General features: G+C 59.0%; 2 protein-coding genes across 7 annotated transcripts in view; one reads left to right on the top strand and one right to left on the bottom strand.

Annotated features, from left to right (window-relative positions):
- The first annotated feature begins 5201 nt into the window (after positions 1-5201).
- Positions 5202-12575, top strand: MPG (N-methylpurine DNA glycosylase). Its single transcript, XM_050774740.1, has 4 exons — positions 5202-5483; positions 6634-6867; positions 9772-9976; positions 12130-12575. The coding sequence occupies exons 1-4, from the start codon at positions 5460-5462 to the stop codon at positions 12504-12506; spliced, it is 840 nt and encodes a 279-aa protein (XP_050630697.1). The 5' UTR covers positions 5202-5459; the 3' UTR covers positions 12507-12575.
- NPRL3 (NPR3 like, GATOR1 complex subunit) overlaps positions 6596-14512 on the bottom strand; it is a 62357-nt gene continuing 54440 nt past the window's right edge. For 2 of the 6 annotated variants that reach the window (XM_050774707.1, XM_050774708.1), the window contains one exon: positions 12541-13600. In XM_050774707.1, the coding sequence (XP_050630664.1) occupies positions 13435-13600 (166 nt within the window). In that variant the 3' untranslated portion in view covers positions 12541-13434. Of the gene's footprint in view, positions 9078-10991; positions 11345-12540; positions 13601-14512 lie in introns of those variants that run through there. The other 4 variants (XR_007722208.1, XR_007722207.1, XM_050774706.1 and 1 more) reach the window with 4 other exon arrangements.

Here is a 14512-nt window from a genome sequence, read left to right as displayed (position 1 = left end):
CAGATTGAGGCCTGACCTGTCGTCCTGCCCAGATTTGTGCTGAGAAGACCGGGAGTGAGGAGGGAGGGCAGGTACAGGGTAGAGGGTGGAGGATGGGTGAGTATCCCTGGCTCCCCTAAACCCGACCTCCTCCAGAGGCCCACACTCACCCAATCCCACTGAGCACTCAGTTCCCTCACACACATTCATGTGCACCGATCACTCACAATCACACACACACCTTCCCACATTCTTCCACTTCATGGGTTCATTCGCCTACACGTGCACAGGCTCACATGCACCCACCTAGTCATGTACATCTTTCTATGGGTACATACTCATACCACTCACACATGTACACGTGTGCTGTATACAGTGATGCACACACTCAGTTCAGGACCACCGTAATTACCCCTCCCCCTGCCCCGTGCCCCCACCCCCAGAAGCCCTGCCCCACCAGCAAGCCCTCAGGCCAGCCTGCACCAGGCCCCACCTGAAGCCACTGAGCAGAGGCAGCGCAGTGTCTGGTGTCCACTCTGGGCTCTTGTCACTGTCTCAGAGCTTAGCGGCCACCCCGGGGTGGGCTCATATCCCTGCACAATCTGGGCTGCACTCAAAATGACCCTCTGCTTTCAGCTGGGGCTGCTAGTGGGAGTTTCCCAGCATTTCTCTCCTGACACTGGGTGGGTTGACCCACCGAGGGCACATCCCAGGGTGGGGCACAGGGGTGCCAACAGCAGAGTACAGGCAGGGTTGTCCAGGAGCTCTGAGTGGTAGGGGCCGAGGCTTCCTCTGGAGAGAGGGTACAGGATCCCTTCTTCCCATGGGTCCCTAAGGATCCCTCTACAGGGTGCCCCCTCAGGCCTCGGACAAGTGTGTCTTCAGGTCCTGTGCTGGTCACAAGGCTGCTGCTGCTTCAGTGCCATCCTCTGGGTCTGGGTGGCACCAGTCCTCTCCAAACTGAGCTGTTGCACCCAGTGCCCAATGCAGACAATGGCCTGGTCCTTGGCTACACAGAAAAGAAAGGGGACAATTTGAACGAAAGGTGCTGGTACACTTATGGGTAGATCCCAGAGCCTGGGCAAGAATCCTCTGCCCATATCCTTGTCCGTGCCATGGAACAGGGTGGTGCCTGCACATAGTGGGTCCTCTCTGAACACAAGCAATATCAACACAATTCTCATGGAGAAGGAGACAATGAAAGCTTTGGAGGGGGTGGAGGGGAACTCCACCAGAGGGATGACTGCCAGTGCATCAGGGACACCAGGTGAGAGGGAGCCTGCCCCGGTGCCAACACTCAGTGCTCCTGTAGCCTGCATGTGCCACCCCTCCCATGCCAGGCTCACAGCCAGAGACAGAACAGTCTCCGTGCTTAGCAATATTGACCCCTGCCAGGGATAAGCAAGCCCTACTGGGCCTGGATGCCCAGACTAGGCTGGCAGGGCCACAAGTGGTGTCCTCTCTGGAAAGCTGGGGACTGGGCTTGCCTCCAAAGCATGCCACAGCTGGGCATCTGATGTCAGCAGGTCTCCTCCTGCAGTGGACGCTGTCAGACCCCACCCAGACACGCTCCAAGTCCCAGACACTCATCGCCAGCTGCCAGGAGCACCAGCCACAGCTGGCTCTGAGCTGAAACACCCCACACCCAGCAGTCACCTTCGGTGGAGAGCATGCCCCAGTCTGCCCCTGCAGACAAATCCCCATCTTACAGCCTGTGTCCAGGAATCCCCAGGTTCTCAGCCCACCCTGGCCTCCTGAGTGAGGTCATCAGAAGGATGATCACAGGGGGTTCAATACATGTGTGCTCAGTGTCAGGCCTCTGAGCCTTCAGATGGCCTGAAGCAAGTGAAGAATCACAGAAGAAGTGAAAATGACCGGTTCCTGCCTTAACTGATGACATTACCTTGTGAAGTTCCTTCTCCTGGCTCAGAAGCTCTCCCACTGGGCACCTTGTGACCCCCACCCTGCCCACCAGAGAACAACCCCCTTTGACTGTAATTTTCCACTACCTACCCAAATCCTATAAAACGGCCCCACCCGTATCTCCCATTGCTGACTTTGTTTTCGGACTCAGCTCACCTGCACCCAGGTGAAATAAACAGCCTTGTGCTCACACAAAGCCTGTTTGGTGGTCTCTTCACACAGACATGCATGAAACTCAGGACTGTACCCAGTCCACATGGACAACTGTGTGCACATATGTGTGCTCTGCCTCATGCCTGCCCTACTACTCTCTGTTCTGGTGGAGGAGTCCCCCTATAAGGAAACCCAGCTCCTGGCCCCTCTCCTCCCACTTCCTGCACCCTGGAGAAATGGAAAACAGCTATAGTTGCCCAGCACTCACAGGGCTGGTGGGCAGGCATCTTGAGAATGGGTGGGTGTCTACACCAACCCCAGGGTTTGTGGACCTCACACCAGGACACGAGAGAACAGGAGCCCTGACCAGTAAGAGGAGTGTTCCCAACAGCTACCCCAGAATCCTCAGCTACCCCAGAATCCTCAGCTACCCCAGAATCCTCAGCTCAGCTTTCAGGCCACAAGTAATCACCCAAGGGGTCAGACCCTGGGCTTTGGAGAGTCCCTGGAATGATCAGAACTGCCCCTGCCTGGGGAGCTCCAGGGATGGGCCCATGACCAGCTCCTGGCTATTTGGGGAAGAGGCAGAAGTGGGCCAGGCCAGCCAGTGGCCTGAAGTCATAGGCTATTTCTGAGGCAGCTGCCCCCTCCCCATATCCCAGGGTTTGGCAAGGGGTTCCCATAAGCACCTGGGCCCAGGGCCCAGCAGCACAGCCCCAGGCAGGGAGGATGTAGCTCACACACACCCCACTTCGGCCTGCGCAGTGGCTGCCTTCTCTGCCCAAGGAAGCTTTGACCCTCCAGGGATCACCAGACACAGAGGGCGCCGGGGACCAGTAGAGGCCAGCAGCCACCCTGCTGGGAAGCTGCCAGCTCAAAGCTGTGTAGAGGAGCCCATGGGCTCTGACTTGACACCCGCTTCAACAGTTGTCAGCACCCCCCTCCATCAGAGAGAAGACAGAGCCAGTGTGCTGGGCACCCTGGGGTCCTGAGGCTGATACTAGAACCGTGGCCCCTGTGGCCGATAGAGCCACATCTCTCAAGGACTTGCTTATAAAGGCTCCAGTGACTGATGGCCACGCCTCCTAGAGCTAGAGGCAGCTCCAGCCCCTCCACAGCCTATGGCCTGTTGTGGAGGTCGGGGGTCAGGGCTGCTCACCCCAGCACCAATACAAGCCTTCACTCCTTTCAAAGCCTCGAGGGTGTCCTCATCTCCATCTTCCACTGATATCCTTGCCTCCTCCAACAAGCCTGTTCCAGCCCAGCAGTGGGGCAAACTGGGGACAGAGGAGGCCCCAGGCCCCCCTCCTCTCACCTGGCACCACTTTCTCTTGCCCCGGACCAGCCCGCCAGCCCACTCTGCAGGCCACAGTTGGAACTCTCATCCCACCACTTCCAGCCTGTGGTGGCAGCCTTAGACCACAAACCAGGAAGTCGGGGGGGTTGTGGAGGGGTGTGGGGGGGGTGCCCAGAGATTGCGCAACCCGCAGCACTCAGGCCAGAACATCTGGAGAAGTTGGTTGCTGGCGCCCCAGCGCCAGCCTCTCCACCTCCTGGGGCAGGGGCCAGTCTGCCCTTCAAGTGGTTCTCTTTCCTCATAAGAAAGGTGGGGATAAAAACACCCCTCTGGGAGCTCCTGGACTCCCCATGATTTCTGCAAGGACCACGTATCACTTGTAAAACCAGAATAAATATAAGTACAAAGTAACACCCATCCTCTCCCTGCCCATCAAGAAGACAAAGGCTCAACTGGGGCCTCAGTTTCCCTACTAGACTGAGGGGGAGCGCTGGGAGGACGGGGGACTATTGCCACCGGAAGGAGAGACTTATTGTTTGGAAGGCATGGCTGCAGGGGATAAGCAGGGAGGGTGTGGGATCACATCCAGGGCTGCTTTATAAACATGGATTGATGACACATTGTGCCCCCACCCCCGGAAGCGGCACACAGTGCTACAAACAGCTGGTGGCTTCCAGCAGCTCATGGCCCCTCCCTCCCCAGGAAGTCCTGGCTGGGGCCCATGGGAGTGGGACGGCTGATCAGAGGAGGAGACGCAGTTGGAGACCAGGGTCCTGCTCTGTTAGCCTTTCTGTAGGACCAGGTGTCACCCTCATCTGAGGGCTCCAGACACATGGCCTGTGCGTCTGTCCTGCCCAGTGTCTCCCAGCTGACACAGTCAGGTGCCCAGTTGCTCAAGCCCTTTTCAGGTGCCCCTTTCCAGGACCAGGGTCACAGAAGTCAAAGACACCTCAGGAAAAGCCCCTCAAGAGTTTTTGTATGGCAGAGGTGGATTGTGGAGTGGGATTGTGCCTGCCATAGGGGAGGGGCCCTGCAGACCCAGATAAACCCCCAAGTGGCCAGAAGTGGGGGATGGCTCTGCTGGGTGCTGGGACTGCCATGAACCGTGGGAGCCAGCAGTGTTCCCAGCTCCCTCAGGGCCCGTCCCCTAGGCCCTTCTTTCCACTGGGCCAAGCACCATCCCTGCCCCTGCCTAGGGGCATGGATCTGACCTGAGAGGTAGTGAGAGGTTACAGGCCGCTGGGCCTTGGGGAGGCCTCAGAAGGCTGCGCACTGACAGGCTGTGTTCAGCCCTGGTTTGGCCTCAGTCTCTAGAAGAGGCTGGCTGCGCTCCAGCAGGCCCAACCCAGAAAGTGGGCGAACTCCCTTCAGCATCCTTGGGCGGAAAGAGGGATGGGGGCTCTGCGGCCGACGCAGAATCCGCGCCGCTCCCTCCTTCCTTCCACCCACCAGGCTGTGACAACCCCGGACCAGGGGCGGGGGCTTCCGCACAGGCCCGGAGTCCACTTCCTGGATAAGGACTCCCTGGCCCACTCCGGACTAGCGCTGGGGCGGTCTCCCAGGCGCGCACTCCGCAGGCACCCCACCGGAAAACACGTCTGCGGCCTGCACCCTCCCCCAAAGCACGACCACTCCGCCCTGGCCCCTCGAGGACCCACTCAGGTTCACGATGGGCCCGTCCTCTTGGTGGTCTGACCACCCGCTGGTGGAGTGGGCTCTGAGGCCGCCAGGCGACCAGGGCGCAGGCGGGGACTGACAGCGGGTCATTGGAAGGGGCGCCGGGGCACAGTGGGGTGCTCGTCCCACCCCCACCTGCCCCTTCCCGGCTATCGCTCCGCAGGAGCCGCATCAGGCCCGGGCCTGGGTCCAGAACTGGTGGTGGGCGCTGGGAAGACGATCCACCTCCCTGTGGTCTGCCCCGCCCCGGGGCCGCAGCCCGTTCCCTGCGCTCACTGCCCCCGCCTTCCCGGCTTCCGTCCCGTTCTGCGCAGGCGCCGCTCCGCCCCGGTACCAGCGGTGCTTCCGGGCTCGGCGGCGGCTGGGGTCGGCGGCTGCTGGTCTCTGTGCCGGGGTCCGAGCCCCACGAAGCCCCGACCCGAGCTGCCGGATGCCTGCGCGCAGCGGGGCCCAGGTGAGCGCGCGCCTCGGCCGCCCCGCGGAACAGACGCGCCCACCCCAAGGCGCAGCAGCGAGCGCGGCCGCCGGAGCGGGAGTACCGGGGACGGGCGTACCGCCCACCGCCCCGAGGGTTGGGGCAGAGCCAGAGCGTAGGCAAGGGCCAAGCTCGGGCCGAAAGCAGGGGCCGCAGCGCCCGGGGGCTGAGCCCACAGCGCGTTGGCAGCGCTGGCCGAGTGCGGAGACAGTCAGGTCAGCGTCCTTTCCAGGCCGACTGGCAGTCTCCGTTCGACATGAACGTCAGCACTCCCGTTAAAAATAATGCATCTCTCCCATGCCAGGAGGACTTAGGTGCTGCTGAAGACCAGCCCTCTGGGTGCTGCCAGGCCGACGCGCACCCGCCTCCTGTATCTTCCCTCCTCCTTTGCCTCAGGACAGCTGAGGATGTGTGGTCAGGTTCCGCCTAAACATGGGGAGGCCACAGGTGGGAGGCTGGGGGCCTGCTGGGTCTCAGCAGACCCTCCTGGTCCCTCAGGAGACCTTGCCTTTGCCCCACTTGCTCGTTATCCAACCTGGGCCATGAAGCAGAGGACAGTTAGGGACCCTGAGCACATGGGATGGGGCCAGGCCAGTGGTCACCCCGGTACTCACTCCTCCCTGTGTGTCAGGCCTTGGGGGCCATTCCAAGGATTCTGACACACTGGGATCCCTGCTAAGGCCCTGCCAAGGTCCTGGCTGTGTTTTGAATTCCTGGTAAGGGTTGGATGAAAGGGCAGGGTTCCAGAAACCAGCTCAGACGTTTGCTTGGGACCTGCATGATGAGTGGGAATCAGAGGGCCCCAGCCCTGCTGTCCCAGGCTCCGGCCACCATTTGCTCCCCAGGTCGTGCAGCCTGGGCCCCCACGCTGTGCAGCTCGCACATATGTGGGGCAGAGCAGCCACCCTGCCACCAGCAGCAGCCGTCCATCAGATGTAATCATTTCCTGAGGCCTTGAGTGTGTCGGGGTGTTTGTGCCTTATAACTACCCACAGGATGGTCACCCCCGCTTTGCAGATGAAGAAACCGAAGCAGGTGGTCAAATCCAGTCTTTGCACTTCCTGAGCCTGACCTTACCAGACAGCTGTCTTCTATTCGGATGCTTATTTATTTATTTTTCCCATTACAGTTTTCCCGAAGGATGGGGCAAAAAAAGCAGCGACTAGCCAAAGCAGAGCAGCCACACAGCCCGTCTGACACAGCCCAGGCACCTTGCCCCAAGGAGCCCTGTTTGGGACCACCCACCACCCTGGGCCCATACCGCAGCATCTATTTCTCAAGCCCGAAGGGCCACCTTACCCGACTGGGGTTGGAGTTTTTCGACCAGCCAGCAGTCCCCCTGGCCCGGGCATTTCTGGGACAGGTAATGTGAACATAGCAACGTGGTCTCTCCTAAAGTGCCTGTCACTGCAGTTGTCCCTGAAGCCCTGTCCGCTGCTTGCTGGGCTTGGCCCTCGGTTAGTCCTCCTTGTCCTTGTGCAGTTAGCTGCTTTGCTCACACTGGTCCCTAGACAGCTCCTCTCAGTTGCCTGAGATCATCTGGGAAGAATGTGGAGATTGTCAGTGTTGTTTGCCCAGGGTGCAGCAGGGGTGCCACTGTCTACCCCCCAGCTTCTGGCATCTAGGGCAGGAGCACTTGCACTGTTAGCCTTCCTCACCTGGAATCCACCTCACAGTTTTTCCACACATGGGAACTGTGGCTGTGGCCAGTGTTCGGCTGCCCGTTCCCACTGTAGTGGCTCTCAGTGCAGTGCTGGCTTCCCAGGGCCCCTGCAGCTCAGTGTAGGTCCAGGATCTGGGCTCTGCCTATCAGACTTGGAGTAAGAAGGAGGGACTGCCCAGGGCCCATTCTGGTGGGGCCTGCGGTGCAGGCTGTCCCCACAAGCAAATGCTCACACAGCCACAGCATCTTGGCTGGATCTGTTGGGAGCACTGTCTGGGTGGTGGTCCTTGATGCCAAAGCCCCAGGCCTGCCTTTCTGGTTCTCCAGAGGCTCCAAGGCCTTCTCTTTGTCCTTTAATGAGCCTACTTTTAGGTTATAATCACCAAAAAGAGCCAGAAGAGAAATACCAGTGGCAGGAATTGGGTGCTAAAGAGCAGACCCTAGAATGTGGGCTTGATCTCGTGGAGAACAAACAACATTCTGTCCCCATGTGGATCCTTCTAAAAGCACCTTAAATGGGCATTTGTGGCCAGGCATGGTGGCTCACACCAGTAATCCCAGCACTGTGGGAAGCCGAGGTGGGCAGATCACGAGGTCAGGAGATCGAGACCATCCTGGCTAACACAGTGAAACCCTGTCTCTACTAAAAATACAAAAAACAATTAGCCAGGCGTGGTGGCAGGCGCCTGTAGTCGCAGCTACTCAGGAGGCTGAAGCAAGAGAATGGTGTGAACCCAGGAGGTGGAGCTTGCAGTGAGCCAAGATCACGCCATTGCACTCCAGCCTGGGCGACAGAGCGAGACTCTGTCTCAAAAAAAAAAAATAAAAATTATCTGGGTGTGATGGCGGGTGCCTGTAATCCCAGCTACTTGGGAGACTGAGGCAGGAGAATCGATTGAACCCAGGAGGCAGAGGTTGCAGTGAGCTGAGGTCACGCCATTGCACCCCAGCCTGGGTGACAGGGCAAGACTCTGTCTCAAAAACAAAAAATAAAATATGATGGGCATTTGTGATACAACAAAACGGTACATGTGGCAGGTGCATCATAGGAGCAGGGCAAGGGCCCAGTGTGGCATCAGGGACCACAATACGTTTGTCTCTATTCAGCATCCTTGGCAGGCCACAGTCATGCCCACTTGAGCTCATTGGTGGACAAGATGATGTCCAGCAGAGAAGAGGGTGTTTCACCGTGTCCCTTGGATTAGGGACAGCCCTCTCCATAACCTCCCAGTGGATGCCCTTGCAGACCCCTCAGCCGGGCTTGGGTCATGCACTCATCCCTAAAAGCGTCACTGCAGTGAGTTGCCATGAAATCCCAGGCCACTCTCTGGGCTGAGGAGGGTGTGGTGTCCCCCAGGAGGCTCTGCCAGCAAGGAAGAGGGTGTGGGTGTTGGCAATGGGGGTGGAGTGAGAGGCCCCAGTATCTGCCATTGGTGGAAATGGTATCAGAGTGAAATCCAGATCAGAAATTTGGGATGGAAAAGGAAACAGTGAGAAAAGGGCTGTGGGAACCTCCTCTCCAGAATGGTACTTGGGCCCCCACAGTGTGCCCCCATGGAGGCAGAGGAGTGCGCAGCATGAAGCCCCTGGAGGGGCATTCCCTCTAAGCTCCAGGGAAGATGGAACAGGGCCACCCTTTCTCCCCTGAACGTGGTCTGGCCAAGCCTGGCCTGTTCACTTCTGTCCTCACGGCTCTGGATGCCTAAGGATTTCTGGGCTTCCAGCACAGGCACTGACCCCTTCTTTCCTCCACCCTATCTCCAGGAAGGCCTCCTGAATGCTCCCCCAGCAAGCATCTGAGCTCCAGTGCCCCTCCTCCCCAGCCCATGATACTGACCATGGCCTCTGGCACCGCAGGGCTTCATGGGCTGAGGTGAAGGTGGTCTGGCTGTCCAGCTGATGCCTCTGGCCTAAAAACAAGACAGGTGCTGGGGATGTGGCTGGTCCCCAGTGCTCTGCTGTTAACTCGGGCTCCAAGCACTGAGGGCACAACTGTTGGCCGTTACCAAGACCATGGTCCAGGCTGGGGCACCGTGGGGCAGCTGGGCCTACTGCTCAGAAAGGCCTTAGAGCCGGAGGGTGGGAGCTTAGTATGAGGGTCCCTTGTGGCCACCTCAGCAGCCCAGGTTTAGGGGACTTCACAGGCTCTGGGATTTCCCAGGTAGCTGGTGTGGGGACATCCTTGGGGTCCTGTGCCTTCCGTGATGCCTGGCCTCATGCTAAATGCTGATGGTTTTCTCAAGGGTACTTGGGAAAGGAGGAAGCTGGGGAATGGAGGGCCCTGCTGAGAGGACTTGGAGGTTGACCTGCAAGGTGAATCCATGACTGCTGGTTCCCAGCCCCGCCCTGGCTGTGGCCTGAGGTGTCTTTGGCTTGCGGTCTGGTGGTCTAGCAGGGCTGGAGCAGACAACTGGTACCCTCGACAGCCATATTCAGGCTCAGCAGGAGCAAGAGAAGAGGCAGGATGGAGACGGGGCAAGGTCCATGGCTAGACCTGGGCGGCTGACACACCCTGAGCTGGGGAGATGAGGTCCAGGCTGGGCACTGTTAGGGTGAGTGGACCCCCATCCCTTCCTGCCCTGAGCAGAAACTGACTTCGCACAGGTCCTAGTCCGGCGACTTCCTAATGGCACAGAACTCCGAGGCCGCATCGTGGAGACTGAGGCATACCTGGGGCCAGAGGATGAAGCTGCCCACTCAAGGGGTGGCCGGCAGACCCCCCGCAACCGAGGCATGTTCATGAAGCCGGGGACCCTGTACGTGTACATCATTTATGGCATGTACTTCTGCATGAACATCTCCAGCCAGGGTGAGCAGTGCTGGGGCATGGGGGGTTGGCAGTTGAGGGGGCTGGAGGGCTGGCAGAGCCCCGTCAACTAACAGCCAGCAGACCACCAGGAGGACTGAGGTGGGGCAGATATTTGAGCAAGGAAGTGCCATTTCCAGGGCCAGGTCAGGGTTTCAGGAGCTCTGGCTGCATTGACAGGGCAAGGTTGGTTAGAAGAGTAGAAAGGGTTGGTTGGGGCCAGTCGTGGTGGCTCACACCTGTAATCCCAGCACTTTGGGAGGCTAAGGCAGGCAGATCACCTGAGGTCAGGAGTTCAACACCAGCCCGGCCAACATGGTAAAACTCCGTCTCTACAAAAAATACAAAAATTAGATGGTCATGGTGGTGGGCACCTGTAATCCCAGCTACTAGTGAGGCTGAGGCAGGAAAATCACTTGAACTCGGGAGGTGGAGGTTGTGGTGAGCCGAGATCACGCCACCGCACTCCAGCCTGGGCGACAAGAGCGAAACTCCATCTCAAAATAAAAAGAAAGGGTTGGTTGAAGTGGAGGCAGAAAGGAGGCCGAGGACACAGGTGTCACCTGCCCTTGATGGAGGCAGCACATGAGGATTACAAGCCAGTTTGAGAAGAGGATGATCGCAGTGCTAAGAAGAGCAGAGTGGTCAGGTTGCCAAGGATGGAGCAGTGGGCATAGCAGCGGGGAGTTAGGGTGGGCAGAGAAGTAGGCGAGGACAGGGAGGTTTGGTAAGAAGAGATCAAAGGGTCATATTTTTGTCAGGATGTGGGACTTGGATGTGTTGTGTGTGAAGGAGCCAGGGCAGGGGGGTGTGGTGATGAGGGCGGCCAGGCTTTGACTCATTTGCAGGCGGCTCTGTGGGGGCTCAGTGGGACCGTGAGGGGCATGTGTTTTGCACTCACAGGGATGTAGAGGGTCCCGCTCCTTCCTACTGAGGTGGGTCAGGGTGGGCAGCGGGTGCCCCACCTGGTGAGCTGGAAGCAGCGTGGGAACCACAGAATGGACGGGAACTTAAAGGCTTTGCTTGGCCTTGATTTTAGCTTGAAATACTTTGACAACTGGCTGGTCAAGGGTATCTGCTGAGAGGAATGCCGCACTTGCTGGCTTTGCTGGAAGGCATGGCCTCGTCCGCTAGTGCTCGCCCCTGGCTGCTGATGCAGAGGCTCACATGGCCACAGCCCAAGAGTGGGGACTGGCTTGGCCACCTCTGGGCTAAGCCTCTGACTCCCAGGTGGCTGGGAGGGCCAGGGGTGCACAGGTGAGTCACAGCAGGTGTCTCCAGGGAGCTGCCTTGCTGGAGGGCTAGGGCTCCTCTGGCCAGGGTCCAGGTCATCATTGTCCCCAGCCGGGAATCCAAGGGACCTTTCCAAACCTGCAGGGCAGAGGAAATTCAGATATCTGTGCTTGAGTGAGCCCCTGGGCCCGGGAGCCTTCACTTGCTGTCTCTGCTTCTCAAGTGGCCTGGCCTGGTGAGGGAGGGGCTAGGCTGGAGGAAGGATCCCAAGGGAGGTGAGGGGCGCTTCGCCAGCCTTCTCCTGCCCTGCCTGTGCAGGGTGTGGCAGTCCGTCTTTCCACTGAGTCACTGCATGGGCTCTCCCGACATCCGGTGCACACTGACAGCTGCTCTAAGCCAACCCCTAGCCCCCACCACTTGACCAACACAAATGCTGAGTGGGTGAGGCAGAAGGGGAGCCCTGGGGCCTGGCTAGGCCCAAGGTTTCCTGCTTCCTGGCAGAATGATCGCAACCGAGGACTGGCTCTCTGGAGCTTCCTTTGCTGGCCTCATAGCTGCTGCCAGTCACAAGACCAGGGGAAGCCAGGTAGAAAGGAGCTGGTATCCGGCATTCATCATGTGTTTTTAACAGTCTGGCTTTGTGAGGGCGGCCACAGTGGTGGAGGCACTGCCTGGTGGTGGCAGCCAGAGGTGCCCACAGGCGGCACACCTCATGGTGCAGGCATGGAGGATGGCAAGGTAGGCAGAGGGGTCTGGACACAGTGAGGTGCAGCCCCTCCCACCAGGTCAGACCCAGGAGACGGTGCAGGTGCATAGAGCAGGTCCCTGGCCCAGGCAGGAAGGCAGCTGTCTGGATGTGCTCTAGGGCAGAGAAGACAGGAGCCTAGGGAGGCTCCACTTCCAAATTGTCCATCCATCCACAGGGGACGGGGCTTGCGTCTTGCTGCGAGCACTGGAGCCCCTGGAAGGTCTGGAGACCATGCGTCAGCTTCGCAGCACCCTCCGGAAAGGCACCGCCAGCCGTGTCCTCAAGGACCGTGAGCTCTGCAGTGGCCCCTCCAAGCTGTGCCAGGCCCTGGCCATCAACAAGAGCTTTGACCAGAGGGACCTGGCACAGGATGAAGCTATATGGCTGGAGCGTGGTCCCTGGGAGCCCAGTGAGCCAGCTGTAGTGACAGCAGCCCGGGTAGGCATTGGCTATGCAGGGGAGTGGGCCCGGAAACCCCTCCGCTTCTATGTCCGGGGCAGCCCCTGGGTCAGTGTGGTCGACAGAGTGGCTGAGCAGGACACACAGGACTAAGCAAAGGGCCTGCCCAGACAATATTTTTTAATTGTTTAAAAAACAAATAAATGTTTTATTTCTAGAAAACTGCGCTTTAGCCAGAGCTCTTCTAGGTGATCAGCATGTGTCTGGAGCCAGCTCTTCCTCCAGGACACGAGGGCTGGGGGCCCTGAGTACGTAGTGCCAGACCCAGTGTGGATGCTGGGGAGAATCATCAGTGTGGGAGCAGAGAGCCCCCGAGGGTGGGGTCCTGCACAGTGGGCCATGCCTCCACCAGCAAGATGTGCACAGGTGACAGGGCTGCTCCAGCCTAGCAGGGGAGCTCAGGCCCTCACGCCCCAGATGGTCAGGACCAGGTCACAGCTTGGCTATGAGCCTGTTTGTGGCTTCCATGGACTGTGGTGAGGGCTGGGCCAGGAAAGGCTCATGGCAGCCTTGGAGGAAGAAGTGCATGGCAGACAGAGGTGGTGCTAGGGACAGGGCCACAGGGCACTTCACAAATGGAAGGCTGTCAGAGAGACGGGGACAGGCCACACAAGTGTTTCAGCACATTCTTCAGGGTGGCCACAGAGGGGGGTTCCAGGGAGCAGGTGTAGGGACAAAAGGAGGGTCTGAGAAACGCACAGCTCACATGGGCCTAGAAGGATGCAGCCCTCACCCAGAGACAGGAGTTCTGGCAGGCCCCCTCCAGCGTGGAGACGCCTACACATGCGGCGAGGACTGGAGGGAAGCATAGGAAAGCGGAGGGCAGCGGCCTCACAGCTGAACCACCAGGGGCCAGTACAGCGGGGCTCTGCAGGCTTCACTGGGCCATGGCTGGCCGGCATCCACCCAGTGCCAGGCCTCAGGGCTAAGAGGGCTCAGCCTCAGCAGGGAGGAAGCCCTGGGTGGGAAGACGCGAGCGCCCACCTGCACACCCCAGCAGCTTTCCGCCCTCTGCCTGGGCTCAGGGAAGCAGAGCCTGGAAGACGGCAATCACGGGGTCCTCGTGGGTGGTCACCACCAGCACGCTGCGGAACTTGTCAAACAGCATGAGCAGCTGGGAGCGCCGAGTGTTCTCGTTGTACATAATCTCCTCCAGGTGGTGGCGGCCTCGGAAGTAGTGAAGGAGCCTGGAAGGGATGGGTGGGCGTGAGCCCAACCTGATGCCAGCCCCCAAAGGCCTCTGCTGAATAGCTACTGTTGGGAATCAACTCTGAGCTGCCCATAGGCCTGAGCAGAGCTGGCAGTGAAGGCCAGGGAGGCAGCCACAGACCCCCAACAAGGGCAGGCAGGCCTCCAGGACCGCACGCCCACCATGGTCCTGCTGACCAGCAGGTGGGCAAAGTGGGTCCAGGAGGATAGACAGCTGTTCACACCCAGAGCTGCCCCAGCCTGTGTCCTGATGTTGGGATCAGGGGTCTGCTGGTGGCTTTTTTTTCATGCTATGGTGAGTCCCACATAGCTCTGAAGCCAAAAGGTCACAGCTTTTATTCCCCCCCCCCCCCCCCAAGAAATGGAGTCTCACTGTCACCCAGGCTGGAGTGCGGTGGCTCGATCTCGGCTCACTGCAACCTCCACCTCACAGATTCAAGCAATTCTCCTGCCTCAGCTTCCCAAGTAAGCTGGGACTACAGGATTGTGCTACCATGCCTGCCTAATTTTTGTATTTTTTAGTAGAGACAGGGTTTCACTATGTTTTGGCCAGGCTGGTCTCGAACTCCTGACCTCAGGTGATCCACCCACCTTGGCCTCCCAAAGTGCTGGGATTACAAGTGTGAGCCACTGTGCCTGGCCTGCTTTTTTTTTTTTTTTTTTTTTTTTAATGTCACCATCATTTGGAAAGTCACTGCTTTAGGGTGGTTTCTGCAACTGAGGCTGGCACAGAGGATGCTAGAATGCAGGTGAGACCTGGACCAGCTGCTCAGAAGCATTGCAAGTGGTCCTCTCAAGGGCCTGGAGTGTGGTTCTTAACAGGGAACTCAGTCCCTGACAACCTGACCACTCCCGGAAAAGTGTGCCACTACACTATCCCCCACATCAGG

This window comes from Macaca thibetana, chromosome 20, assembly GCF_024542745.1.
Source record: "Macaca thibetana thibetana isolate TM-01 chromosome 20, ASM2454274v1, whole genome shotgun sequence".
NCBI classification, from domain to species: Eukaryota; Metazoa; Chordata; class Mammalia; order Primates; family Cercopithecidae; genus Macaca; species Macaca thibetana.
The sequence above is the reverse complement of the archived record's forward strand: the minus strand, read 5'-3'. Positions and strand labels throughout refer to the sequence as shown.